General features: G+C 53.4%; 1 protein-coding gene across 1 annotated transcript in view; it reads left to right on the forward strand.

The window, feature by feature from the left end:
* The first annotated feature begins 7,722 nt into the window (after window positions 1-7,722).
* Window positions 7,723-27,809, forward strand: part of SOGA1 (suppressor of glucose, autophagy associated 1) — a 75,798-nt gene continuing 55,711 nt past the window's right edge. The window contains exon 1 of the mRNA XM_027558607.1: window positions 7,723-8,681. Within this exon, the coding sequence (XP_027414408.1) occupies window positions 8,007-8,681 (675 nt within the window). The 5' untranslated portion in view covers window positions 7,723-8,006. The remainder of the gene's footprint in view (window positions 8,682-27,809) is intronic.

Genomic DNA, 27,809 nt, shown 5'->3' on the forward strand with positions numbered 1-27,809 from the left:
ACGCCCCAACCAGGAAGATAGGATACTGAAAGGACTTGTATTAATATTATGGGGAAAACACTCAAGTGATGGGCCCTGTTGCCATCTCAAACAAGGCTGTTGCAATACGTGTTTGAACTATTAACAGCCTGGAGGTCACATGTCTGGCCCTCCTGCTCTCACGGCCCCACTCCCAAATCTTTTTCCTCCACACTCGATTCCTGAACCTTTGGGCACTTTGGGAGGCCAGTGAGATGTGCCTTGCTGTCCCATTCTTTGTCCTTAAGTCTAGAAATGTGACCTGGCAAGAAAGCTAATTGCCACGAAGTGTGTTCAGTCGTGTCTGACTCTTTGCGATCCTGTGGATCGTAGCCCAGCAGGCTCCTCTGTCTGTGGAATTCTCCAGGCAAGAATACTGGAGTGGGTAGCCATTCCCTTCTCTGGGGAATCTTCCTGACCCAGGGATGGAGCCTGGGTCTCCCACATTGCAGGCCGATTCTTTACCATCTGAGCCACCTGGAAGCCCAAATCACATGTAATTGGCTTCTGAAAAGCTTCCACGATCAGATTCTAGACGCCAGAGGGTTGAATGTCCCAGCTCTGCCTTGCAGCCTGCCTTCTCCTTTCTCCACCAGCCCACACGCCACCTCTTTTAGCACGACAACAGTCATCGCCAGGAAACAATTTCAATGTCCAGTACAAGGGGAAAAGGTTAATCGACCCATGGAACATCCACTCTGTGCATTATTTCTAAGAATTAAAAGCGATGTTTGCCAAGAGTTCATAAATGCACAGGAAGATGCTTCTGCTACTCTGTAAAGTGAAAAAAGCAGATATAAAATGAGATGTGTGGCACAGTTTCCGCCTCGCAAAATAAACCCTAAGACATTAGGAGAAAAGGGAGAGAATACACCTGGTGGCTTGCTGGGCTGACTGGCTTCACTCTGAGCTGTGGATGGGTGCATGATGTACCCCTCGTGCATCCTGGGAGCTCTGATCTCCGTGCTCTGGTCCCTGTAATGGGCCATCTTTGCCCCACTCACACACAAGTGCCACTCCTTTGGCACCTCACTCTCAGCTGGTGACTTTGTTCCTCTTTGAGAAAATGGAAGTCATCAGTCCCTCCCTCACCCTTCCGATAGACCCACCTGCATCTCACCCATCTCTTCGGCCTTCCTTCCAGGACAGTGAAGGAACAGCCTCTGTTCCTTTTGGAAGCCAGTCCCTGGGGTCCCCCTAGACTTGTCGCTCTCCACTTTTCTCTGCCTCATCCGTCTCTCGCTTGCCCTTGCCTCTCGACGTGACCATCCCCTCCATGACGGCTCCATCCTCTTCTCCCCACACTCCACCTCTACCTCCTCATCACTGTTCAATCCCTGGCCTTTGACATCTGTCCTGACCACCCCTGCTCTTGTTGCTCTAGGCTGGGGGTGGGGGGGACACACTTTTCTGCTCTCATCTTCCTCCAGCCCCTCTGCTATTTGACAGAGTGATTCTCCCTCTCTTACACTTACTCCTTCAGTGGCAGCTCCCCCGCTGTCTTTTGTGGCTGGTGTCTCCTCTCTTATCCACTTTTTAGTGGATTCTTTTTTAATTTTCTACTTTATTAAAGAAATGATATATGGATGTAGCTTTATTTAATAAGATTCGAACAATTAATGATAGATGTTCTGGAAGCAATTGTGAAGGCCCCTCTCATCCTGTCTTCTCCCAATCTCATCCACAGTTGGAGGGAACAACTACCAATTTTTTTTCATTTTTAAATTTTACTTTTTATTTTAAATTGAAGTATACTTGTTGTACAGCATTATATAAGTTACAGGTGTACATGATAGTGACTCACAGTTTTTAAAGGTTACATTCCATTTATGGGTATTATAAAACAGTAGCTATATTCCCTGTGTTGTACAATAAGTCCTTGTTGCTTTATTATTATTATTATTTTGGGAGGTGTGTGCCACATGGCTTGCAGAATCCCAGTTCCCCAACCAGGAACTGAACCTCGGGTCATGGCAGTGAAAACCTGGAATCCTAACCACTAGGCTACAAGAGAACTCCACTTGTAGCTTATTTTCTACAAAACAGTTTGTACCTCTTAGGCCCCTTCCTTCTCCCCACTGGTAACCACTAGTTTGTTCTCTGTATCTGTGATAGAACCAGGGATTCCTAACTTCCTGGTTCTAGGGCAGTTTTTCCTCTCTCTATAGACCGTCTCTGTATGTGACCTATCTGGTCTCATGGATTTAAATATTATCTAACTGTTAATAACCTTTCATGACTCCGGACCACATGTTACCATGGGCTCCACACTCATAGGTCTGTTGCCTATATGCCTTGAAAGTCTCCAAAAACATTTCAAAGAACTTTCAGTTGGGCCCAGAAAGAACTCTCAATTTCTATCTCTAAACCTGGTCTCTCTACCCACAATCACCTCTAAGCTGTTTTCCCTGTCTCGTTAAACCACACCACCACTTGTCCTGTAACAAAAGCCAAAAACCTGGGAGTTGAACTTCATTTCTCTGATCCCTCACCTCCATGCATGGGTGTCTAAGGCTTCAAAGTTCCCAGAAGCGATCTCTGGAGCATCCCTCTTCTTCCCTCTCTACTGCCTCCATCCTCATCCCAGCCACCGTGACCTCTCAGGGGCTGGTCCAACAGCTCCATGCCCCATCTTCTAGCATCTTCTTGCCATCAGCTAGAGTGATCTATTTAAAACACAGATTACATCTCACCCTGGCTTACTCCAAAGTCCCCAGTGGCTTGTCACTGCATCAGGAATAAAGGCCTGCAAGGGCTGCTGTGACTCCCTCTGTCCACTCCAGCTCTGTCCATCAGCCGTCAAGTGCTGGTCACATGGCCCTTCTCACTTTCTTGAACATCTGTCAGATGGGTTCTCTCTGCCTGGAATTCTCTTATTCTGGATCTCTGAATAACTCACTTTAAATGTCACCTCCAAAGAGAGGCTGACCTGACTACTCTTTTTAAAGCAGGTTCCCCTACTAATTCCTCTAACTCTTCTTCAGCCAGTGGTTTGTATAAGGGACAAAAACTTTGGGACTTCCCTGGTGGCCCGGTGGTTAAGACTTCACAATTTTTAAAGGTTATACTCCATCTATAGTTATTGTAAAATAGCAGCTATATTCCCTGTGTTGTACAATAAGTCTTTGTAGCTTATCATTATTATTATTATGGGGGGTGTGCTAGGGCATGGCTTCCATCCCTTGTTGGGGAACTAAGATCCCATATGCTGCATGGTGTGGCCAAAAAATAAAAGCACTTTTAATAAAGGAATAAAAATTTCAGTTTTTAAAAAATCACCTCCTCTTGGGAGCCTTCCAGGATTTAGTCTCTATTCAGTTTCCATCATGTTGGTCAGTTCAGCTGCTTGAATGGGAGAACATAAATTGTTTTTCCACTGGGTGATCAGCATCTTCATTTCTTACAATCTGATTTATTTCTTATAATCATTTAATTCTTCATGACTTCTAGAGTAGAACTTTATACAGTGTGTGCCTGAGCTGAACACTACCCAGCAGTGCAGCACAACACGGTCAAAAGCTAGATGGCCCTCGGTTCAAATCTACCCCAGCCCTGCCACTTCCAAGTTATATGACCTTGAACGAGCATTCCAGTTATTCATTGCTGCATAACAAACTACCCCAAAAATTAGTGTCTCAGAACAACAATATTTATTTTGCAGTTTGGGACAGCTCATTTCTGCTCTGCTTAGCATCAGCGGGCACAGCTCCAAGGCTAGAGGCTATATCATCTGAAAATTCCTTCTCTTACATGTCCAGGGCTTGGTGGGGACCAGAGCTGGAGTTGTTCATTGGAACACCTTCATGTGGCCTCTCCCATGAGGGAGGCCTTGCTTCCTCCCAACGTGGTGGCTGGGATCCAAGGGAAAGTGGATTGAGAGAGAGAGAGACTCAGAGACACAGAGACACAGAGAGATTGAGTTTTCAGTCATATTGCCTTTTAGGACCTAGCTTTGGAAGTCACACTGTCACCTCTGCCATTCTCTGTTGGTTGAGGCAGTCACAAAAGCTGCTCAGGTTCTAGGCGAGGGAATACAAACCTCGTCACTCAATTGGAAGAGGGTCAGTGCCACACTATAAAAAAGAATAATTGGGGGACTTCCCTGATGGTCTAGTGGTTGAGAACCCACCTTGCAATGCAGAGGACGTGGGTTCTAGCCCTGGTCGGGGAACTAAGAAGCCTTGAGCCCTGTACCTCACCACTAGAGCATCTGTGTGCTGCAGCCGAAAGATCCTGCATGACACAGTGAAAATCCCACATGCCGCAACTAAGCCCCCATGCAGCCAAATTAATAAATATTAAAAAAAAGAATAATTGGGATAAGCTATACGTACATCAAGGCTGTATATTGTCACCCTGCTTATTTAACTTATATGCAGAGTACATCATGAGAAACACTGGGCTGGAAGAAGCACAAGCTGGAATCAAGATTGCTGGGAGAAATATCAATAACCTCACATATGCAGATGACACCACCCTTATGGCAGAAAGTGAAGATAAACTAAAAAGCCTCTTGATAAAAGTGAAAGAGGAGAGGGAAAAAGTTGGCTTAAAGCTCAACATTCAGAAAATGAAGATCATGGCATCTGGTCCCATCACTTCATGGGAAATAGATGGGGAAACAGTGGAAACAGTGTCAGACTTTATTTTTTGGGGCTCCAAAATCACTGCAGATGGTGATTGTAGCCATGTAATTAAAAGACGCTTACTCCTTGGAAGGAAAGTTATGACCAACCTAGATAGCATATTCAAAAGCAGAGATTACTTTGCCAACAAAGATCCGTCTAGTCAAGGCTATGGTTTTTCCCGTGGTCATGTATAGATGTGAAAGTTGGATTGTGAAGAAAGCTGAGCGCCAAAGAATTGATGCTTTTGAACTGTGGTGTTGGAGAAGACTCTTGAGAGTCCCTTGGACTGCAAGGAGATCCAACCAGTCTATTCTGAAGGAGATCAGCGCTGGGATTTCTTTGGAAGGACTGATGCTAAAGCTGAAACTCCAATACTTTGGCCACCTCATGCGAAGAGTTGACTCATTGGAAAAGACTCTGATGCTGGGAGGGATTGGGGGCAGGAGAAGGGGACCACAGAGGATGAGATGGCTGGATGGCATCACTGACTCGATGGACATGAGTTTGGGTGAACTCTGGGAGTTGGTGATGCACAGGGAGGCCTAGCGTGCTGCAATTCATGGGGTCGCAAAGAGTCAGACACGACTGAGTGACTGAACTGAACTGAACTGATACATCCCTGAACCTATCTTCAAAAAATACAGTCAGTCCCAAGAAATTCCTAACCTTTCCAGAATCCTCTGCTGAAGTGTTGGGCACTGAGCCTGGCATGAGTGCTCAGGGGGGCAGGAAGCCCTGGGTGGTCTCCCCACCTCCATGGAGCCAAGTCTGGGCCCCTGGCAAGTCTTACTCCTTCTGCTGTTTCCCTCCTCTGAACAGAGTCCAGAGCCCCCACCTTGACCTTGACTCTACCCAGCCCTTGCCACCCCACCCCCACCAGGGCCTTGCTGTTCCCCAGGCTCTTCTGGGGCTGCAATGTGGATTCAGGGCTCCCCACATCTGAAGACCCTCAGAACAGGAAGGGCCATTCGCCCCCTGCTTAGCCATGAGTGTTGGGACCCAGACAGGGTATGTGGTAGAGCCAGGACTCTGGCCCAGGCCCACATGGGGAGATCCAGGCAGCTGCTGCTGTGGCCATGAGTGTGTCAGGAGTGGCTGAGCAGCCTGCTCTAGCACGTATTCCTCTGCCACGGTTCACATCATCCAGCATCTCCAAGCCCACATTCTGCATAGATGGAGAAATTGAAGCTCAGAGAGGGTATGGAGTTTCCAAGAGCCACACAGCAGCTCTCTGTGCCAGACCAGAACCAGTCTACAAGAAAGGGGGACATCAGAGCCAGAAGGACCCTGTCATCCATTATATCACATGGGGTCTTCTGAGGCCCGAGAAGCAGAGGAGGGCCTACCTTGGCCCTTGCCTTGGTGGAATATCATGCCATCCTATGGATGATGACTCTTTTGTGGCTCATCTCCTCCCTTGACTGTGTGCTCCATGAGGCCAGGAATTTACCACTGACAAGTCCAGCACTGCGGCCCTCTGTGGACTGGGTGAGTGGACAGTCAGTGTGGGCAGGGGAGCTGGTGCTTTGCCAGGAGCGGGTGGAAATGCCCCTGAAGAAGTGTTTGCAGAGGACCTGTCGAGGGGCCCTGCTCCTTACCTGGCTGATGGAGGGCACCTGGAGAAAGGGTTTGAGGATGGAGGGGGCACTCACACACCTAGACACCCCTAGATGGGAATGAAGCCGTGCCTCACAAGGAGAGGGCACACCCCAGGAGTGTATTCAACGCTCTGGGGGAGGAGGGACAGAAACAAAGTGGACCTGGGGCCAGCTGTGTGTCAAGGGTGGAGGAGTGAGGTAACAGGATTGGGGGGAGGAGGAAGAGGAGGGAAAGAGAGAAATGAAAAAGGAGTGGGGAAAGGGTTAGGAGGAGGAAACGAAAGGAAGAGGAACAGAGGGAGGTAGAAGGGGCTGCTGAGGGGTAAACACAGCCCTGCCCCCAACAGTCGCAAGGGGCTGCCACCCTGAGGGTGATCGCCAGCCCGCTGGGCAGCCAAAGGACTTCCGATGACTCTGCCCAGCAGGGGCTCGGCGGCGATGGCGAGTAGCAGCGAGGAGAGGGGGCGGGGAAGGTGTGACAGCCCCATGGGAAAATCAACAACACGGCAGCACAGTTCTGGAAGGAAAGAAACGACACCCATCAGAATCGGGGCTCCAGGGTCGTATGGAGTTGCTCTGTCGGGGACGTGTGAGGATCAGGGCAACCAGGTCCAGCTCGGACTAGCCCCCGCGGGAGCGAAAACCTACTCCCAAAGCACCCGCAGGTCTGACTTCTCAGAACGGGTCGCCTCGATTTTAGCCGGGCAGAGCCTGAGACCGGGTTCAGGGAAGGAGCGAGCGTGCCTGGGGTCACAGCCGGTCAAGGCGTGCAGAGCCGGGCAGGCACCGAGGGCCAGACGCTCCCCAAGACTATGAGAGGGAAGCCAAGCCTGGACATCCGGAGCACGCCCTTGGAGGCGCGAGGTCTGGCGTCCATCCCGGCTCTGCCAGTAACCGTGGGCCGGGATCGCCGGTCTTCCCCAGGCTTCAGTTTACGCATCTGTACATTGGGATGATCTGTCTCTCTCTGCCAGGTTCAGGGGGGCGGAGTTCGCGCACGCTCCGCACAGCCGCGAGGGGCGAGGTGCTCGGCGTGTATATGGATGCTGGCTCACGCGATCTGAGGTCCGCCCGGCCTCTGCCTGGGAGTCCCCCGTCTCGCCGCTCGCGCGACCTCTGCGCGGACGAGGGGAGCGGAGGCGCCTCCGCCGGGGGCGTCGCCCAGGCCAGCAGGGGAGGGCACGGCGGCGGAACGGAGGCGGAGGGAGCCGGGGCCTCGGCAGCCTCGGCCGGCCTGACCCTTGAGGGGGTCGCTGTTGCCTCGCAGATCCCTCCCTCGCTCGCCGCCTGTGTCCCTCCTTGCCGCTCCCGCCGCGTCCGCCTTTTGTTCGCGGAGCCGCGCGTCCCCGAGCCGAGGCGGCGGGGCGGGGAGCTGGCGGGGCTGCGCGGGGGGCGGGCCGCGCCGGGCGGAGCCGGGGCCCGGGCCGCAGCCGGACTCGGAGCTCGAGAGAGCGATCGGCGCGCAGGCTGCCGGGGCCCGGGCACGCTCCGGGGGCGCGGCGAGGCCGAGGGGGCGGGCGCCGGGCGGAGCCGGAGCCGGAGCCGGGGTGCCTGGAGGCGATCGGGCCGCTCTCTCCGAGCCCAGAGCAGCGGAGAGACCGTGCGGCGGGTGTCGGGGCCGGAGCGCAGCCCGGGGGCTGAGGTGGGCCGAGAGGAGCCGCGACCCCAGCGGCCGGAGCGGCGCCAGGAGCCTCCCCCGGGACGCGGAGGCCGGGCGGGCCCGGGCCATGCGCGCCGCTCGTTGAGGCCGAGGGAAACCGCGATGGAGGTGCCGGCGGGGGAGCCCCCGGCTCGGGGCTGCGGCCCCCCGCCTGCTCCCGCCCCGGAGAGGAAGAAGAGCCACCGCGCGCCGTCGCCGGCCCGGCCCAAGGACGTGGCCGGCTGGTCGCTGGCCAAGGGCCGCCGCGGCCCAGGCCCGGGCGCCGCGGCCGCTTGCAGCGCCGCGTCCTCGGCGAGGCCCGACAAGAAGGGGCGTGCGGTGGCGCCCGGGGCGCGGGGCGCAGGGACGCGAGTGGCCGGGGTCCGGACCGGGGTCCGCGCCAAGGGCCGTCCGCGCCCGGGGACCGGGCCGCGACCGCCGCCACCGCCGCCCAGCCTCACCGACAGCAGCTCGGAGGTGTCGGACTGCGCGTCGGAGGAGGCGCGCCTGCTGGGCCTGGAGCTGGCGCTGAGCAGCGACGCCGAGTCGGCTGCCGGGGGCCCCGGGGGGGCCCGCACGGGACAGCCGCCCCAGCCGGCGCAGCCGGCGCAGCAGCCTCCGCGGCCCCCCGCCTCCCCCGAGGAGCCGTCGGTGGCCGCGTCGTCGGTGGGCAGCAGCCGCCTGCCCCTCAGTGCCTCGCTCGCCTTCTCCGACCTCACCGAGGAGATGCTGGACTGCGGACCCGGCGGCTTCGTGCGAGAGCTGGAAGAGCTGCGCTCGGAGAACGACTATCTCAAGGTGCGGGGTCGGGGCTGGGGACCCGGTTGGGGAAGGGGAGGCCGCGGGGAGGCGCGGGTGTCCGCCCCACCGGCCCGAGGCACCAGCCGGCCTGCTGTCCCACCGCTCGAGCTGGGCAAGGGGCCTAAAGCCTCAGGGGCTCCGTCGCATCCCGCTTCCCATTGTATCTGGGAAACCTTCTCCTAAGGGAAGAACCTGGAGGAGGAGACTGCCGATGGGCTCTGATTTAGGAAGGGGGTCTAGGGTGCTTTGGAGGATGCTTAGATAAGGTGCCTGGAATGGGGGTGGGTGCTCCGTGAGGGGCTGGACCTCGGATTCCGCGGCTCAGAGCCCCCACCCCCAGGCCGCTGGGACAGGGCCCTCCTTTCTGGGACAGGCACTGATGTGCCGTTTGCCGGGGAGACCTGTGGCCATCTCCGGCTAAGGAGAGGCCTGAACACTAGCCTGAGTCTTCACCCAGGGCTTTCCTGGCTCAGGCCTGTCCCTGCCTGCCTTTCAGGGCGGGTCCGCGTTTGAAAGCATGACATCTGGGAACATCCCCTTGGCTGGAGTCCGACTTCCGCCCAGTCTAACGGTCCTGCAGCTTGGGAGGATGGTGTCCTGGAGAACCCGTTCACAGCTCCCTAAATCCCAGGGTATTGTCTTCTGCCCAGTTTTGGATAGACCCTGTATACACAGCAGTCCTATCGGTGCCCCCCAGCAGTGCCCATCTCCTTTCCAATGAGAAGAGGGAAGCTGGCATATAGGGAAGCTTTTTCTCTGGGCATGTAGGGGACCTGAGAGCTTCCCAGGAAAGCAGGCTTGACCGTCACCCTTTCGGTGCACATGAGGACCTACTGGATCCAGGCCAAGCTCTGTCTGCCCACTGAGGCAACTTTAGCGTCGGCCCAGCCCTCCTATGCTGGTGGTGGCCTGGGAGGTTGCGGGCTTCCTGGGTTCTCTCCACATGGGCTGGGCACGGTTTGGAAGAGGCTGAAATGTTACCTGCTCTTATCAGTTGATATCCTGGCACAACACCCGGAGCACCCCTGGCCAAGAGCCTCCGAGTTCATGGCACTCTGCTAATTTCTGTCTGCCTGGCAACACTTAGCCTTGCACTGTAGCTCTTCGGGCCAAAAGGGTTTCTCTCTCTTTATAGTCTGTGAGGTCTTGCTTAACTGTGTCTCTCCTTCTCCATCTCCCCCAGGATCTGCTACCCTACATGTGTTTGGTAACTGCTTGTACAATACAAGCACAGGGTCTGTCTGAATCAGAATAACCTACCCCTTTAGCCTCTAACCTTTCCTCAGTCCAGGCCTTAGTTTTCTCATCTGTTAATTGGGAGGGTAAGCCTTCCTGAAGCCCCCATTCAGTGTGGACAATCGGGGGCTCAGTCAGCTCCTGCAGTCTTCACAAGCCAGCTGTGAGGAGGGTATTAGGAGAGAGGAGGGAGATAAGCCAGAGAAGGCCTGGCCCTGCCCAGGTGGTGCCTGACCTGCCCTGAACTTGAACCCTGAGCTCCTCAATCCTGCTTCCTGGCCTCCATCGCTCCCCTGGCAAGGGAAGATGGGCCATAGAACTTGGCTTCATGGTCTCCCTCACCCACCCCCACCAGCTCCTGTTCATCCCAGGAAATTACCCGGCAGAGCTCTGGAGTCCTGCTGAGCCACCCATGACTGTTAGGATGGAAAATAGTTCCAGAAGGCTGGAGATTGAACCTGAGGCCTCACAGGGGCCAGGGCCTGGCTGGGGACCACCCACTGCCTGGGTCAGGGCTCAGCCTCAGTTTCCCTCATTCATTCAGTGTTTCTGGCTTCACGAGCAGGCCTCAGGCCACTGTTATATCTGAAGAGTGTGCCTTCCTGGCTGTGTGCTCTAGGGCAAGCCCCTTAATGTCTCTGGACCTCAGTCTCCTTGTTGTAGAAAAAGACATCACACATCTTCCAACCTTAAGGGTTAAATGAGTTATGTGCGCAAACACCATGAGAGCGCCTGGCATGGAGCGAGCCTCAGAGGAGGGTAATTTCCACCACTGTTATTCTCAAGTGGTACATGACACATTTCCGTGGGCGCTTACCATGTTCTCTGGCAGACTCTGTGGGGAAGGAATAGAGCCTCCTCCCCACCCGAAGCAGTCCTGGCCCCTCATTCATTCATTCGCCAACTATTTACTTAATGCCTGCTGTGTACCAGGCACTAACACAGATCTGAGGATGAAGTGTCTATTTTCATGGAGCTGTTGGTCCTAGTGGAGGGAGACTGGAATTAGACAGTGGTCACACACTGCATCACACACTACATCACACTAGGGATCGTGATAAGGGTGGGGAGGGACATGAGGTGGGGACTGGGGGGCTTAGGGAGGCCAGGATGAGAGGGAGCCAGCTGAATAAGGAGCTGGAGTGAGACCCTTCCAGGCTAAGGGAAGTAGGAAGAAACTTATGGAATTCAGGGAACAGTTCAGAGCCTGGATAGAGGGAGGAGGTTGGATAGGAGAGGTGAGCAGGACTGGACTGTGAGGTTAATGCTGTGTCCACGTGAATCAGTCCCTGATCTACTCTCCAGCTGCCAGCCTCACAGAGGCGAGGTGAAAGCCTAGAGACTGTGGATTTGGGGCGTAAATGTAGAGGCTATTACAGGAGTTGAGTTCTTTGTTTGGTTTTGTTTTGGGGGGCACGCCATGCGGCATGCAGGATCTTAGTTCCGGGACCCAGGGATCAAAGCCGCATTCCCTGCAGTGAAAGTGCAGAGCCTTAACCACTGAACCGGCTGGGAAGTCCCAGGAGGAGTTGTTTTGTTCATTCTACAGATGGGTAAACTGCAGCCACAGCAGGGAGGGGGACTTGCTCCAGGTCCCAGAGCCAGCGCTCCAGACAGCCAGGCTCGGAGTCAGAGTACCTTGTACTCTTGACGTGTTTCCTGCCCCTCTGGGCCACTTTGCTTCTAAGATGCAGGAACCAAGTTACCAGGAGAGACTCCAGGTCCCTAGCATGTCCTCGGCAGGCCTGGTGCTGCCTGGCTTGAGTCCCTCAGAGCCCCGTGGGGCCTTGCTAGAGCTCACCTCCCAGCTGATGGATGGCACTGAGACCTGTCGCCTGGGGAGGGCCTTGCGGATGATGACTGCAGATCTCCTGTGCCCTGAAGCTTGCTCTGGGGCCCCGGGGGTGGGGGGTGGGGAAGGTGGAAACCTGGCAGTTCTCTCCCAGTGAGGAGCTGCTACAGAGAAGGGAGTGAGCTTGCTGTCACTTGAGTTATTCAGAGTTATTGAATGCTGGAGGTATTCGCCTGTTAGATAAAGACATGGGGCTTGTGGAAAACAGCTTGTAAACTGAACAAAATGTAGTGTTTGTGATTAGTTGAGGAGGATTTAGGAAGAGGTTTATGTGAAGGCTGTAGTTGAAATTGCCTGACCTCAGGGTCCCTTCCAGCCAAGGAAGTGTGAAGGTTATTAACTTTTTAAAAAATGTAAACAAGACATTGAAGTACAGTGGCTTTACAAGGTTGTGTTAGTTTCTGCTGTACGGCAAAGTGAATCAGCTATATGTATACATATATCCTCTCTTTTTTCCTTCCCATTTAGGTCACCACAGGACACTGAGTAGGGTTCGCTGTGCTATAATAGTAAGGTTCTCATTAGTTATCTATTTTTACACAGTATCAATAGTTTATATATGTCAATTCCAATCTCCCAATTCATCCCATCCCGTCCTTTTCCCCTTGGCATCTATGTTCTCTACCTTGAAGATTATTAACTTTTAAGGGTCCAGGATTCAAAGAAGCAGACAGATTGACTGTTTGACCTTCAAAATCCTGGTGGTCTGAGGTCTTCCATTTCCCCATCACCACTACTTGTTGCCGGTGTACCATCAGGACATGCTGGGAACCACCCCGTGTGGACTGAAGAATCTGAGAGTTGGAACCCAAAGATCTGGCTTTGCGACCTGACTGTCATTTACTGTGTGGCCATGAATGAGTCACATGGCCTCTCTGAGCTCTCTTTTGGTTTCATCTGTATAATGAAAAGATGGAATCTGCCTGGGCAACCTCAGAGGACTGTTTACAGGGATTCAGTTCAGTTCAGTTCAGTCGCTCAGTCGTGTCTGACTCTTTGCGACCCCTTGAATCGCAGCACCCCAGGCCTCCCTGTCCATCACCAACTCCTAGTGTTCACTCAGACTCACGTCTATCGAGTCAGTGATGCCATCCAGCCATCTCATCCTCTGTCGTCCCCTTCCCCTCCTGCCCCCAATCCCTCCCAGCATCAGAGTCTTTTCCAGTGAGTCAACTCTTCGCATGAGGTGGCCAAAGTACTGGAGTTTCAGCTTTAGCATCATTCCTTCCAAAGAAATCCCAGGGCTGATCTCCTTCAGGATGGACTGGTTGGATCTCCTTGCAGTCCAAGGGACTCTCAAGAGTCTTCTCCAACACCACAGTTCAAAAGCATCAATTCTTTGGCGCTCAGCCTTCTTCACAGTCCAACTCTCACATCCATACATGACCACAGGAAAAACCATAGCCTTGACTAGACGGACCTTTGTTGGCAAAGTAATGTGTCTGTTTTGAATATGCTATCTAGGTTGGACATAACTTTCCTTCCAAGGAGTAAGCGTCTTTTAATTTCATGGCTGCAGTCACCATCTGCAGTGATTTTGGAGCCCCCAAAAATAAAGTCTGACACTGTTTCCACTGTTTCCCCATCTATTTGCCATGAAGTGATGGGACCAGATGCCATGATCTTTGTTTTCTGAATGTTGAGCTTTAAGCCAACTTTTTCACTCTCCACTTTCACTTTCATCAAGAGGTTTTTTAGTTCCTCTTCGCTTTCTGCCATAAGGATAGTGTCATCTGCATATCTAAGGTTATTGATATTTCTCCCGGCAGTCTTGATTCCAGCTTGTGTTTCTTCCAATCCAGCATTTCTCATGATGTACTCTGCATATAAGTTAAATAAGCAGGGTGACCATATACAGCCTTGACGAACTCCTTTTCCTATTTGGAACCAGTCTGTTGTTCCATGTCCAGTTCTAACTGTTGCTTCCTGACCTGCATACAGATTTCTCAAGAGGCAGGTCAGGTGGTCTGGTATTCCCATCTCTTTCAGAATTTCCCACAGTTTATTGTGATCCACACAGTCAAAGGCTTTGGCATAGTCAATAAAGCAGAAATAGATGTTTTTCTGGAACTCTCTTGCTTTTTCCACCATCCAGAGGTGCGAATAGACAAGAAAACATTTTGCAAGCAGTGAAATCCTGCACATTTTAGGGAATTACCATTATTGTTAATCAGTGAGCAGAGAGGATGTCTAGGTCTTCATTCTTTTTTGGGGGGTGTGGCTGTGCTGGGTCTTTGTTGCTGTGCAGGCTTTATCTAGTTGCGAGGAGTAAGGGCTACTCTTTAGCTGTGGTGCATGGGCTTCTCATTGCGGTGGCTTCTCTTGTTGCAGAGCATAGGCTCTAAGGCACAGGCTCAGTGGTTGTGGCGCATGGCCCTAGTTACTCTGGGGCATATGGGATTCTCCCGGACCAGGAATCGAACCCGTGTCTTCTGCATTAGCAGGTAGATTTTTTACCACTGAGCCATCAGGGAAGCCCTGAAGTCTTCATTCTTGACAGAGCTGGGAGAAGACAGGAGGGTGGATCCCCTTAGCTTTAAGATGTTAATAAATCAGGAGCTGCTCCAGGGAGGACAGGAAGGTGTGGATCACATTCCATACTGTGTGGACTCCATGAAGCAAGCCCTCCCCACCTCCCTGGAGTTTCTGCATGTGAGAGTTTGTGCGTGCACGCTATCACTTCAGTCATGTCCGATTCTTTGCGACCCTATGGACTGTAGCCTGCCAGGCTCCTCTGTGCATGGGATTCTCCAGGCAAGAATCCTGGAGTGGGTTGCCATGTTCTTCTCCAGGGGATCGTCCCTATCCAGGGAACGAACCCGAGTCTTTTATGTCTCCTGCATTGGCCAATGGGTTCTTTACCACTAGCGCCACCTCGGAAGTTGGAAGTACAGCCAGTTTTAGATGTCAGCCCAGGAGGGGCCAGAGGAAGCATCTAATTCACCTCCAGTTCCCACTGGGTACAGTTGGGTAAATGGAGGCTCCAGCTCACACAGCCAGAATTCCAAACCTGGTTGGTCCAACCGTGGGTCCTGTTCTTTTCACAGTCTGAGGAACGTGAGCTTGTGGTTGCCAACGACGGGTCTAGTGTGGACAGAGGTTGGTGAGAGGAATTCTATTGTGTGCAGTGCCCTAGGCTAAGACTTGCTGGGAGCAAGTAGAGAACAACCTTTGCTGGACCTGAGGGCCTGGAGCCTGCAGGCAGTGTGTGTGTGTGTGGGGGGGGGTGGCACGTGCCTGCCTCCGTGTACATGGATATGTACCCTGCATCCATGCAGAGTGAGGTTGGGACCAGGGGTCTGAGACTGGAGGAAGTGATGGGGGGTTGGATCCAGCTTTAAGGGTTAGATAATGGTTAGGCTGGAATCCAGAGTGCTGGAATGTTAGAGCCCGCCTGGGGACCCCCAAACCACTGATTACTGGCCTTCTCTGGCTCTTGCGAACAACAGCTATCAGCTATGAGATCATTTCCAGAGTGCCAGGCCCTGAGTTAAGTAAGTCCTTTACTCCTCCCAGCAGTCCTGTGTGGAGAGTTCTGACATCAGACCCGTTTGACAGAGGAGGAAGTGGAGAGGTTATGTCACGTGCACAGCTGGTACACTTGGGACCTCATCAGACAACCCCGGGGAGCTCCCTTGCCCAGTCGTTCTTCCACCCTCTCCCATGCAGGAGGCAGCCCGTGCCTCCAAGTTTCACAGAACAGGATTCTCGCCTGATTCTGCCAGTTACAAGCTGTGTGAGATGCTCAATCTTTCTGAGTCTCTGTTTTCCCTTCTGAAGAAGGGGAGATAAGCATATCTGCCCCTTTTCCAAGTGGGGACCCTTTTCCAAGTGACAATGTAGATCTGTGTGCGTGCCAAGTCACTTCAGTCGTGTCCGACTGTTTGCGAACCTGTGGACTGTAGCCCGCCAGACTCCTCTGTCCATGAGATTCTCCAGGTAAGAATACTGGAGTGGTTTGCCATGCCCTCCTCCAGGGGAGCTTCCTGACCCGGGAATCAAACCCACGTCTCCCGCGGCTCCTGCATTGCTGGCGGATTCTTTACCGCTGAGCCTCCGAGGAAGCCTGATATACATCTAGCACGCAGTAAATGCCAGTGCCTGTCCTGGTTGTCACCTTTCCCTTACTTGCTGCTTCAGGCATTCATTCATTCATTCATTCAACATATATTTTCCGAGTGCCTCCTGGATTCCAGGCCCTGTGCCAGGTGTCTGGGGCAGTAGCCAGCAAGCTGTGAAGCATTTCTCAGCTCCCGGGAGTTGTAGGGGGAAGGGTTCAATCTGCCTGTCACTGGATGGGGGGAGAGGAGTGGTCATCGGTCAGCAAAGCTCCTGGCCAGTCCCTGTCTTGAGTCGCAGCTGTCTCCGAGGTGGCTGAGAGGTGGCCTGGAAGAAGCAACTCTGAGAACTGGGTCTTTAAGGATTTTCAGCCTATCATGGGGGCAGGGAGCAGCTCCAGCGAGATGGAGAATGAGATGGAAAATGTGAGATGGCTGCTGCTGAGGCCTTAGGAGGACCACGAAGCTCCCAGGGCTCCCAGTATTCCTGGCAGAGGGGCTTGGCCTGTGTCCCTGGGCACACTTTCTCCTGCACACACAAACTCACGTACCCATATTCACAGTGCATGCGCAGAGATCCACGCCCACTGACACACGTCTCATGTACCCATTCAGGCACAGGCTTGTGCTCTCTGCTTTCCAGAAGCACACTTGCAGGCGTATTAGAGAGGAGACCCACTCAGAGAAGTACACAGACCCACGCAAGATACACCATACGTGTCTCCTCACACCCCCCGTTACCGGACAGACACAACACAGACTCACACCGTCTAGGAGACGGCAGGCTCAGAAACACACCCTCACACACCGCCAGACACGTTTGGCCGCGTCCCAGAGATGGACAGACCCTGGAGACAGTCTCAGACATATCGGAAGTACACGTGCGTATGCGGGCGCAGACTTGGTACACAAACCCACGCAGACTCATTACACACAGGTGCTGGCACCCGCAGAAATCCACAGACCCACTCCTGCCAGGCGGGCACAGACACCGCCCATCACCCAGACACCCCCACTGTGTCTGCCACAAAGACAGCAAACAGCAGACCCAGGCTCACTGACCCGGGCTTGCACACACGGGCTCACAGACACACACAGCCAGGAGACACATGTGAACAGGACATGGAGCCATGACATAGAAGCAGGCCATGAGCACAGAGTGTTCAGATGTCAGGTCTGTAGCATTGGCTAGCAGGAGCCAGAGACCCACAAAGGAGGATGCCCAGACATGCTCTCACACACCACACACACACACACACATACACGCTGGCTGTGACATTTCAGCCACACAGAAACACAGGATATCCTGGCCCGTGTCTCCCTGGAGCTTATGTGTACAAACTACTGTTTTCAGCGCCTCCATGAGGCTTCCTTCCACTAGGCTGCTGAGAACAGTGAGGAGTGTGACAGGGGCTTGATTTTCCAACCTCTGGGATCTGGGTGCCCTGGAGCCTGACTGAGGCTGAATGGTTTGTAGGCAGATAAAGGGCTGGGAGGTCACCGAGGTGGAGAAACTGCATCAAAGGCCCTCAGGCCCTGGACACACGACACTTGGGTTGGGGCCCAGTGAGCCAAACGGAGCAATTGTCAGGCCTGCCTGTGAGAGAAATAGTGCCCAGGGGCACCTCCCTCCTAATCTCCTCGGAATTTCCTGCTTGCCCTCATCTCCTGCCTCCTCCCCTTGCCCCTTTGCTGGGGCTGTGGAGGACTGTACCATTCCTGTCCCTAATGAGTGCCTGATTGTGCCTGGGAAAAGGAGACTGGGATAGGGAAGTATGTGGGCACTCAGAGGATGGGCCTGGAAGACTTCCTGGAGGAGGAGGCATTAGAGTTGAGGAGTTAGCCTTGAATGACTGCCTCTGTGTCCAGTGGCCGGGACCGTGCCTGGCACATCCTAGCGATTCAATAAATATTTGTTGCACGATTGAATGAAAGGCAGTGATCTGGGTCTGCAGGTGGGCTGCAAGCAGACTATGGGCTTAAAATAGAAGAGCTTGGGGGAGTGGTGGGCGGGGGCAGTGGTGAGGGGGAGACTGGGAAGGGGAGGTGGGCCCACTCGGAAAGGGCACTGGGCGCTGGGCTGACTGAGGCATTGTGAATGCCTTGCTGGTAGGGGCTGTGTTGGCCTAGAGCAGGGCTAGGCACTGCCTCCTTTCCATGTGTCTTCAGCACGGGGCAGGAGACCCAGGGGCCTCTGCAGGGACGTGGAGAAATTCCACTTTGGGGATCAGGTCTGGGCCAAACCTTGCTTTGCTGCCTCTTCCCTGTACATGAACCCTGTGTTCAAGGCCCCTCTTCAAGCCTCAGTCTTCCTGTCTGTAAGATGGGAACTTAGGGGGTCCAGTGATTAATAATCTGCCTTCCAATGCAAGGGATGCAGGTTTGATCCCTGTTTGGGGAACTAAGATCCCACATGGTGCGGGGCAACTGAGCCCATGCACTCTAAAGTCTATGCTCTCTATTAAGAGAAGCTCCTGGATCACAGTGAAGACCCACTATAGCAAAGAAAAAACAAAGGGAACTTAATTCCTTTCTTTCTTTCAGAGCACTTGGGAGGATTAATGGTCAGGTATACAGCACATTCAGCACCATCCTGGGCATAGCAGAAGGGAGGGAGCCCCACATGTGTAGTCTCTGGGGCAGAAAGAGTTCCTCAGGGGAGGAGCTTGGCTAAGTTCTAAGCAGAGGCCTAACCAGCAGCCAAGGTTATAACTAAGATCATTCCCCTGGGTGCCCCACAGGCGTGACCTCATATGCAGTCACATTCTCTTCCTTCTGGTGCCAGAAGGAACTGGGAACTGCGGTGGGGAAAGAGCCCGGAGACTTGGGTGTTCTGGGCCGGGCTGGCCCTGGTAGTCACTGGAGGAGCCCCACAGGTCAGTGGATGGTGCTGGCCTCTCTGAGGAATGGTGGGGAGTTGGAGAAGGTGGGAGCAATAAGCCAGCCTTTCCCTTTTTTGGGGTCCAAGGCGGTAGAGAGCACTGTGGTCTGGAGCCAAGCCCACTTGGGCTTGAAACTTTGTTCTGCCTTTTCTTCTATGAGCTTTGCCTTTACAAGCCTCAGTCTCCTCATCTGTACAATGGATGGGCATGCTGATGGTGCTCGCCCTACAGTGTTGCTGTGAGCATTAAATACGAGAAAGCATGTATGTGAGGATTACCTGGGGCCTATAAGGTCTCAACAGCTCTGCACCCTCATCACTCGTTATCACCAGGCTTGGATCTGACTGCCCGTGAGCCCTGGGTTTTTGTTTTTAATGTTTATTTATTTATTTCATTATGTTGGGTCTTAGTTGCTGCACACGGGATCTGTGTTGCGGCATGTGGAATCTTTAGTTGCAGCCTATGGGATCTAGTTCCCTGACCAGGGATCGAGCCCAGACCTCCTGCATTGGCAGTGCGGAGTCTTCCACCCTGGACCATGGGGAAGTCCCACACCCTGGGTCCTTGACGACAGGGGTTGTGCCTGGCTCTGGGTGTGGGTCTTGGCATGGAGCAGGGGCCTGGGAGGTGTGTGTGCAGCTGAAGTGCATTGTGGGTATCCCCAAACACATCTCTCCCTGCAATGCCCACCCTTTTCCCTCCTGCCCCAAGTCAGGCCAGTGCTGCAGGCTCTCATCCAGAGATTCCTTTTTGCTGATGAGGGCCACTTTTGGGGATCCCACATTCTAGAAGTGGGGTGAAGAATCTCCCATTGCCTGTGCCTCAAAGAGAAGCTCAGACTCCAAAGAGTTTGGGGTTCTGTATCCAGGCTGGACCAGCTGTCTTTACCCTGATTTTGCCCCAGATCCACATGAGTTCTTCGGGGTCAGGTGCCTTGACCTCTCCCCTCCACACCCCTCCTGAGCCCTGCCCAAGTGCCTGGGTGGCCTGTGTGGTCCTGCCTTTCTCAGCCTCACCTCACCCCAACTCCACCCAAGCTCTGAGCGCTCTGTGCACCCCAAGCCTGTCTCTGTCTTCTCTGCCGCTGGGCCTTTCTACTGCAGTTCCTCCCGCCTCCGTGGGTTTCCTCCTCCACCTTCCTGTGTTCAGCTCCAGGCCAGGCTCCTGACTTAGACACCTAGGCGCTTCCTGTGGGCTCCTTTGGGGCATTTACCTCTAAGTAATTACATTATTAACTAGATAATTACAGGTTTCATCCCCCTTCCCCACGCTCTGCATGAGGATACAGCTCTTACCCTGGTGGGACTTAACCCCTTCCTTTCACATTGGTGTCTGTAAACTGAAGATCAGAGAGGTTAAGGGGCTTGCCAAAGGTCACACAGTCTGTAAGTGGCAAGAGGCAGAAGGACTAGGGTCCCTGGTGCTCTTTGCTGGATGCTAAGCAAGGGAATGGTGCCCGCAAAGGTTTGGAGGTGTGCGATGCTGGAGTGTGCTGGTGCCTCAGGCCACACCGCCTGGAGCCACTCCCTTGACTCTCCAACCTCGCCTTCCCTCCCTGTACACCTTTGAGGCTGTGCTCTCTCTGCTCAGATATTTGGCTGCAGCCCAGAGGCTGTTTGGGGGATGATTTTGAATTTTTTAAAAATTATATTTATTTGTATTTATTTTGGCTGTCCGGGTCTTCGTTTTGGCACACAGGATCTTCAATCTTCGTTGCGGCCTGTGGGATCTAGTTCCTGGACCGAGGATCGAACCCAGGCCCCCTGCATTGGGAGTGCGGAGTCTTAGCTACTGGACCACCAGAGAAGCCTCTGGGGGACGTTTTAAATACATCCAGATCCAAATGCTACTTTCCTTCCTGTCAACAGAGAAAGGACAGGAGGGGCACTGCTGGGTGTCCCCGCTCTGAGCGCCCCTCAACCCAGAGGCATCAGGGGCTGCAGAGGTCTCGATGCTTTGGCTAGTGAGGCCTGGAATGGGACAGCGACAAGTCAGACAGGGCCTTGGAGGTCAGCGGTGTCCAGGCATCTCCTCCCTCCTCATCCCCTGCTGCCCATGCACACCTATGCCGACACACACACAGCTCCCCACCAGAGAGTGTCTGTGGTCTCATGCATAGAGCTGTGCCACATCTGAGAGGCTCACTCCTGATTGACTTTGGAGCCTTCTTCCTGACTCTCTGCTTATCTGTAAAATGGGCATCTATAGAATAGCACTTGCCTCAAAGGAATTGTTACTGAGGTAATGGACATTCAGAGCTCAGCCCGGTGCTGGCACAGGGTAAACCCTTGTATATATCAGCTATTATTACTGTCACTACTGTCCCATCAGAGACACCGTCTAGTCTAGTTTACAAGAGCTCAAACTGGACTCGAAACCTGGCCATGCCGTTTAACGTGTGACCTCAGTCCCTCACCAGTCAGTGCGGATGGCTGGGGATACAGCGAGATACGTGTGCCACCTGGCACAGTTGGTGCGCTCGGGCAGCCCTGTGCCTGTGGGCGTTTATTGCTCTTGGAAAGGCAAGTCCAGGACTCTGTCTTCTGCCACTGATACCAGGCAGCCTCCATGCCAGTGGGAGGGGACACTGTGTGGCATGGCCATGCCTGGCTGGGGTCCAGGCCCTCCTTCTCCAGGACCTTTGACCCTGACTCCACTAAAGCTAGAACCCAGCCTCCACACAAGGAGGCTAAGCTGGGAAACAGGAGTGCAGAGTCCCTCCTGGCTTGACTCCGGACAGTCTGGGGGACAGCGGGGTGTCCCAAGCCCCCTCTAGACCACAGAGCCCCTGCCTGTGAAGGGATGAAGTCTCTGGGCCCCCCCGCCCCTGCTACTGCTCCTGCAGTTCCTGGCTTTCGAGCTGGAAAGGAAGTGGAGCCGCACAGCCTCTGCCCTCCTTGGGGTCCAAGTGCGATGATCTCATCTGGAGCCTTGTCAGACCCTGGAGGACAGGCAGAAGGGACAGCAGATGGCTGCCCTGGCCTCTCGGGGAGGCTGGCATGCTGCCCTCGTGGCCACTGCTGGCCCACCCTGCAGGTCAGCCCTTCCAGGCGGGGGCGAGTGGCCCGGCCAGAGCCAGGGTGGCAGATGGGCAAGCAGCCTGGGCTTTGGCCTGAGGGAGGGACCGTGGTGGCCAGGGTGGTGTGGAGAAGGCCGGCCAGGCGGAGGCTCCCAGGCCTCTATGGAGTGGTTGCCATCCTGCAGATCGAAGCTTCTGGATCCTTCAGCTCAGCTGTCATTCTTGCTGGGTCTGTTGCCCATTGGTGGGTCAGGTTCCTAGAACCTGGGAAGGAAGTGATAAATTTGGGGAAGGTTTGAAATTGAGCGAGGCTTCCCTGTGACTCAGATGGTAAAGAATCCACCTGTAATGAAGGAGGCCCGGGTTCGAATCCTGAATTGGGAAGATCCCCTGGAGAAAAGAAGGGCAACCCACTCCAGTATTCTAGCCTGGAGAATTCCATGGACAAAGGAGCCTGGTGGGCTACAGTCCATAGGGTCACAAAGAGTCAGACACGACTGAGCAACTCACACTTTCACTTTTCTTTGAAACTAAGCAGGGGTGTAGTCGGGCTGGGACATGTGTTACGCTCCATGGAAGAAAAACAGGGTTGAGATGGACACGATGGGCCTAGAGGGATCTGGAGGGCTTCTCTGAGGAGGTGGCCTTTAAGTGGACTCTTCAAGCAGGACGGGAAGCCGGTAGTGGGAGATGCAGGGGACGGGAATCCAGGCAGAGGCTTAGAGGTGAGACAGGTGAGGTATCTTCTGGCCTCTGGGAAAAGACCTGAGTGGCCGATAAGAAGAGGAGTTGGGGTTGGCAGGATCAGGCTTCTCTTTTGCTCTCAGACCCGGTGATTTACATACAGTAAAATGAACTTTGGCAAGTGTATGGAGCTCTGTAACCACCACCATAATCATTCCATTCCCCAGTGGGTCTGATGGTTAAGAATCCACTTGGGCAGGAGACGCGGGTTCAGTCCCTGATTCAGAAGAGCCCCTGGAGAAGGAAATGGCAACCCACTCTAGTATTCTTGCCTGGGGGAAATCCCATGGATGAGGAGCCTGACGGGCCACAGTTCACAAAGAGTCAGACACTACTAAAGCGGCTGAGCTGCACCAGCTCTTGCCCCCGCCCAACATTCCCCCGTACCACTTGGTGGCCAGCGCCTCCCTCCTCCAGCCCCTGGCAACCACTGATCTGTTTCCTGTCCCTATAATCTTGCCTATTCCAGAATATCATGGAAATGGCTTCATACAGTCTATAGCCAACTGAGTCTGACTTCCTCCACTTAGCATAATGCCTTTGGGCTTCACCCGTGTGGTTGTGGGTATCAGCAGTTCCTTCCCCTTTATTGCTGAGTAGTTATTATATGGATGTACCACCGTTTAGCTCTTCACCAGTTGAGGGACCTTTGGGCTGTTTCCAGAGTTTGATGATTGTTGAAGGATTTCACATAGGAGAATTAACGGTTAAAAAAAATCACTCCATGTACTAAGTGGAGAACAGATTAGTGGGGAGTAGACCAGCCATCCTGGGGACCGAATCCAGTGATTTGGCGATGAAGCTGGCTCACTGCGTGTGTGCTCAGTCGTGTCCGACTCCTTACGACCCCACCTGACTCCTCTGTCCTTGGAATTTTCCAGGCAAGAATACTGGAATGGGTTGCCATTTACTACTCCAGGGGAGCTTCCCAACCCAAGGATCAGACCTCCATCTCCTGCATCCCCTGTATTGACAGGTGGATTCTTTACCCACCTAGGAAGCCCGTAGGTATTCGATAATTCTTCATATAAAATGGCTGTGCCCTGCGGTAGCCAGGGAGGCTTCTTGGTGGAGGTGGCATTTGAGGTGGAGGGGTGAGAAGGTGGGAGACAGATGCCAAGAGGAAGGAGGCCCAGGCAGTGCAGAGTCCCCATGGGAGCTGGGTGGGCTGGGACCCCAGCTTCCTGCTCCTGCCCCAGCCTTGGTATCCCAGGGTTTCTAGAATGTGGTCTGCAGGGCCCAGATCAGGATTCCCTGGGGATGCTGGGTGAGCAGGCACCCGCCAGGGCCCACCCCAGCCCCATGTGGGCTGATGCTCTGGGGTAGGAGTTAGCCAGGGGACCTCAGCTCTGGAACAATCTCTTCCTTGTTGGCTGATAAGAGGCTACCCCCTCATGCATTCAGGAACCTCCTGTCCCCCTAGCTCCTCCTGTCCCCTCTGGGCCAGCTGGGAGCTGTTGCTGGGGGTTCTCCCACCTTTTGCTACTTGCTGTGTTTCTTTAAGGGGCTTTGTGTTCGTCCCTTGCACCTCCAACGCCATGGGCTGGGAGACCTCACCAGCCGCTTTCCCAGTCCAGTTCCATCAGACGCATGTATCTGGAGCCCCTCCGAATGTTCCAGTAGCCCCAAATATAACCCCTCCCTTCTGTCCTCATTGTGCAGAGATTAATCATCTTACATTCCAGTAGGTTTCCTGCTGAAAGTATTTTTCCTGGAACATCTTGTATTTTTTTTGGCCATGCCACACAGTTTGCAGGATCCTAGTTCCCTGACCAGGTATCAAACCCCCACCCCCCACAGTGAGAGCCCCAAGTCCTAACCACTGGACTGCCAGGGAATCCCCTTTTCTGGAATATTTTAAATGTGGCTTGAAATCAGAGCTCTTCTCCAGCTTTATGCCCTGATGGTGGAGAGAGAGGGTCTGGGGTCGCTATCCAGACCCTACAGATGAGGCAGCTCCAGAGGAAACACAGATTCCGTTTTATTTTGTGCCGTGTCTCCCTTTAGTCTCTCTGCTGAGAGTAATTTTCAGAATAGTGTTTCTAAATGTTTAAAACAAAATGTAAAGGAAAGCAAGCATATGGAAATATAATTATCAAAGTATATATTTAAATGATGACATAGTAATAGGTGGGCTTATTAACTCATAAGATCTGGAAATAGGTCTACTAACACTGTAATTTCAAAGTACTGATGAGTGTAAAGGATATTTTGACATTTCTGCAACAACTGTTATATGCTATGAAAATCTATGTGGTTTCTTTTGGTGCCAAAGCCGTAAGTACTGCTGATACAACTGTGGTTTGTCCAGAATAGAAGGAAATGTTAATTTTTAGCTAGTGTTAGTGAAAAATAAAGGCGTGATTTTTTTTCCCCCTTACCACTGAAGTTCATGGTCTCCCTGCATTCTGGTGCAGATGAGAGAGCCTGAGTCCTGCTTGGAGGTGTCTCTGGGTAACCTTGGGCACAGCCCACATCCCTGTGCTCCTCTGTGGTTCTTTGCCCCTAGAACGAGATGGTAATTCCTGTGCTGCCTGGCCGTGGGGCTTCTGTGAGGACACGAGATGAGTCACGTGGAATGTCTCCGTAAACTGTGACGCCCCGTGCTGCCATGCAATGCCATGCTATTATTAGCGGTCGTGTGAGCTCATGTTTGGCCCTCCAGCCCAGCATGGACCGAGAGACTCTTCCTGGCCAATTCCCCCAGGGTTCCTGGGAATCAGTCCGTTTGGGGGAACTGGCCTGCCCCTGAGAGGCTGCTTCCTGCAGGCTGACCTCATGGGTCATTAGGGAGTGTGGTGGGGATAGACTGAAATGTACTTGTGGGCACGGTGTGGGTGGGGGAGCAGACCCTGCCCATCCTCCTGGGTGGCATGGGGGTCTGAGGCCAGTGCTGGAGCAGCCTAGGCTCTCCCTCTTTTAAAAAAATTAGTTAATTAATATGGCTGCATCAGATCTTAGTTGGGGCACATGGGCTTCGTTGCTACACAGCATATGGATCTTAGTTCCACGACTAGGGATTGAACCCACGTCCCCTGCATTGCAAGGAAGATTCTTAATCCTTCTGGGAAACTTCTGAGCCTCAGTTTCCTCATCTGCAAAGTGGGAACATTTTCCCCTACCTACCTCACAGGGCTGGTAAGGGGATCAGACTGTTGTGCATGTACTCCGCTTGGACTGAGCCTAGTAATCAGTGAGCTGTTTTTTATTTGAGGGCATGTCTAGACATGGGGGGCTAAGGATTCTAGGGCAGAGGGAGGGCTGTGAGCGCTGTGAGGAGGAGACCTGGGGAGAGGCGGGGCTGGATTCCAGGGTAAGAAGCATGAACCTAACACAGAAACCAGCAAGAATCAGGAAGGAAATAGAAAGCTACCTGCTTTTTCTTTTTTTCAAGTTTTTCCCAATAAACAGGTGTTACCTCTATGAAAGTGAAAGTGTTAGTCACTCAGTCGTGTCCGACTCTTTGTGACCGCGCAAACTGTCTGTGGAATTCTCCAGGCAAGAATACTGGAGTGGGTTGGGTTGCTATTCCCTTCTCCAGGGGATCTTCCCGACCCAGGGATCAAACTCGGGTCTCCTGCATTGTAGGCAGATTCTTTACGATCTGAGCTACCAAGGAAGCCCATTACCTCTATAATCAGAGCAAAATATTTTTTTTTTTTTTTTTTGCTGCTCCGCACACTTTGCAGAATCTCAGTTCCCTGACCAGGGATTGACCCTGGGTCACAGCAGTGGAAGTGCTGAATCCTAACTACTGTACCACCAGGGAATTCCCAAACTAAATATTCTCTGTAAATGGAAAGTCTGACTACTGAGGTTGCAGCGTGGATGTCCGATCTAGTCTTCAGACCTCCCCCCTCTACTCCCCGTCCTCAGGTTAAACAATCAGGTTAAGCTTCAGGGGGAGGAGAGGTTACCTCGAAGGAGCGGCCAGAGCAGCTGAGTTTGGAGGCCTAGCAGACTGGGCCCAATCTGGGCACCTTTCCTCAGCTTCTTTTTTTTTTTTTTTAATTCGTTTTTTAATTTTTTACTTGTTTCTTAGTCCTGCTGCATGGCATGTCGGATGTTAGTTCCCTGACCAGGGTTCAAACCTGTGCCCCCTGCAGTGGAAGCAAGGAGTCTTAACTTGTTTAGTCTGGCTTCTTTAGTCTGGCCTTTCTGACAGGGGTTGATAATCAGGGGCCCCCAGGCTCCGAGGTGGGCACCTTTGGGCAGTGTGGCCGTTTTCTGTCTGCCGTGGGGGATGAGGTTTGGGTTTCCCCACCGATACGGGGTGGGGGGTGGTCTGTGACAACCTTACTGAGTAGCCACAGGGCTGGCAGAGTCCAGTGGAGTTTGGCCCCTCTCTCCCCACTTCCGTGCTTTTGGGGTGAGGGGCTCAACTGGGTCACTGAGAGGTCTTTGAAGGGAAGGCTGAGCCCCCCACTCCTCTGGCAATTCCCTACCAGCTCCCTCCATTGGATCAGACAGCCCCTGGATGCAGGAGTCCTGGGAGGTGGAGAGGCTCGGTGAGGTCTAAGAACCTTGGAGGAAAGCAGAGTTCTGCTCTTTGCCCGCTCCTCGTGTCCCAGAAGCCTCTTTCCCAGCCCCCACCTCAGACCCCGAAAGCTTAACCCGGCCTATGTCCCGCCTTCACCAGCTTCTGCTGCCCACATCCCAGCAGACCCAGCCATGCGGCCCACAAGCCAGCCTTTGTGGACTCAGCCTCTCCTGTGGACCGTGCCAGGAGGGGCTGACTGCATTCTGCCCAGCTGGGACAAACCCCCAAGGGCCCTGGGCCCCCCTTGGCTGCCACGGAGAGATGGAGCTGGCACGAATGCAACATCCTGCATTTTCAGAAATGGACTGTGGTGAAGGGTGGGCCCGGAGAGGCAGCTGCTCGTGTGAGAAAGATCGTTCATTCATTCATTCATTCACTTCTTCAATAGATGCTTACTGAGACCCTGCTCTGTGCCAGGCCCTGGGCTGGGGGAGCTTGTGTGCTGAGACACAGGACTCTTGCCCATTTAGGGAAAAAGACTGTAAGGAAACACCCTGCCTTAGAGTCACTCGGGGCCCCCCATTTCCAGGGTTTCTGATTCAGTTGGTCTTGGTGAGGGTGTAAGAATTTCACAGTTCCCCGATGTAGCCCACACTGCTGGTCCGGGGACCACACTTTGAGAAGCACTTGATTCAGGACCAGGTGGAAGAATTTTGAGTGATTTGTATCCGCTATATTTTCTAAACTATTTCTATGGTCATCATTTACTTTCCTCAGCAGAAAAATCAGTTATTTAAAAGGTTATTTTTTAAATGGTCCTGCAAAATTGACTTCAGTGCAGTGGGTGTGGTCCT

Source organism: Bos indicus x Bos taurus, chromosome 13 (genome assembly GCF_003369695.1).
Source record: "Bos indicus x Bos taurus breed Angus x Brahman F1 hybrid chromosome 13, Bos_hybrid_MaternalHap_v2.0, whole genome shotgun sequence".
NCBI classification, from domain to species: Eukaryota; Metazoa; Chordata; class Mammalia; order Artiodactyla; family Bovidae; genus Bos; species Bos indicus x Bos taurus.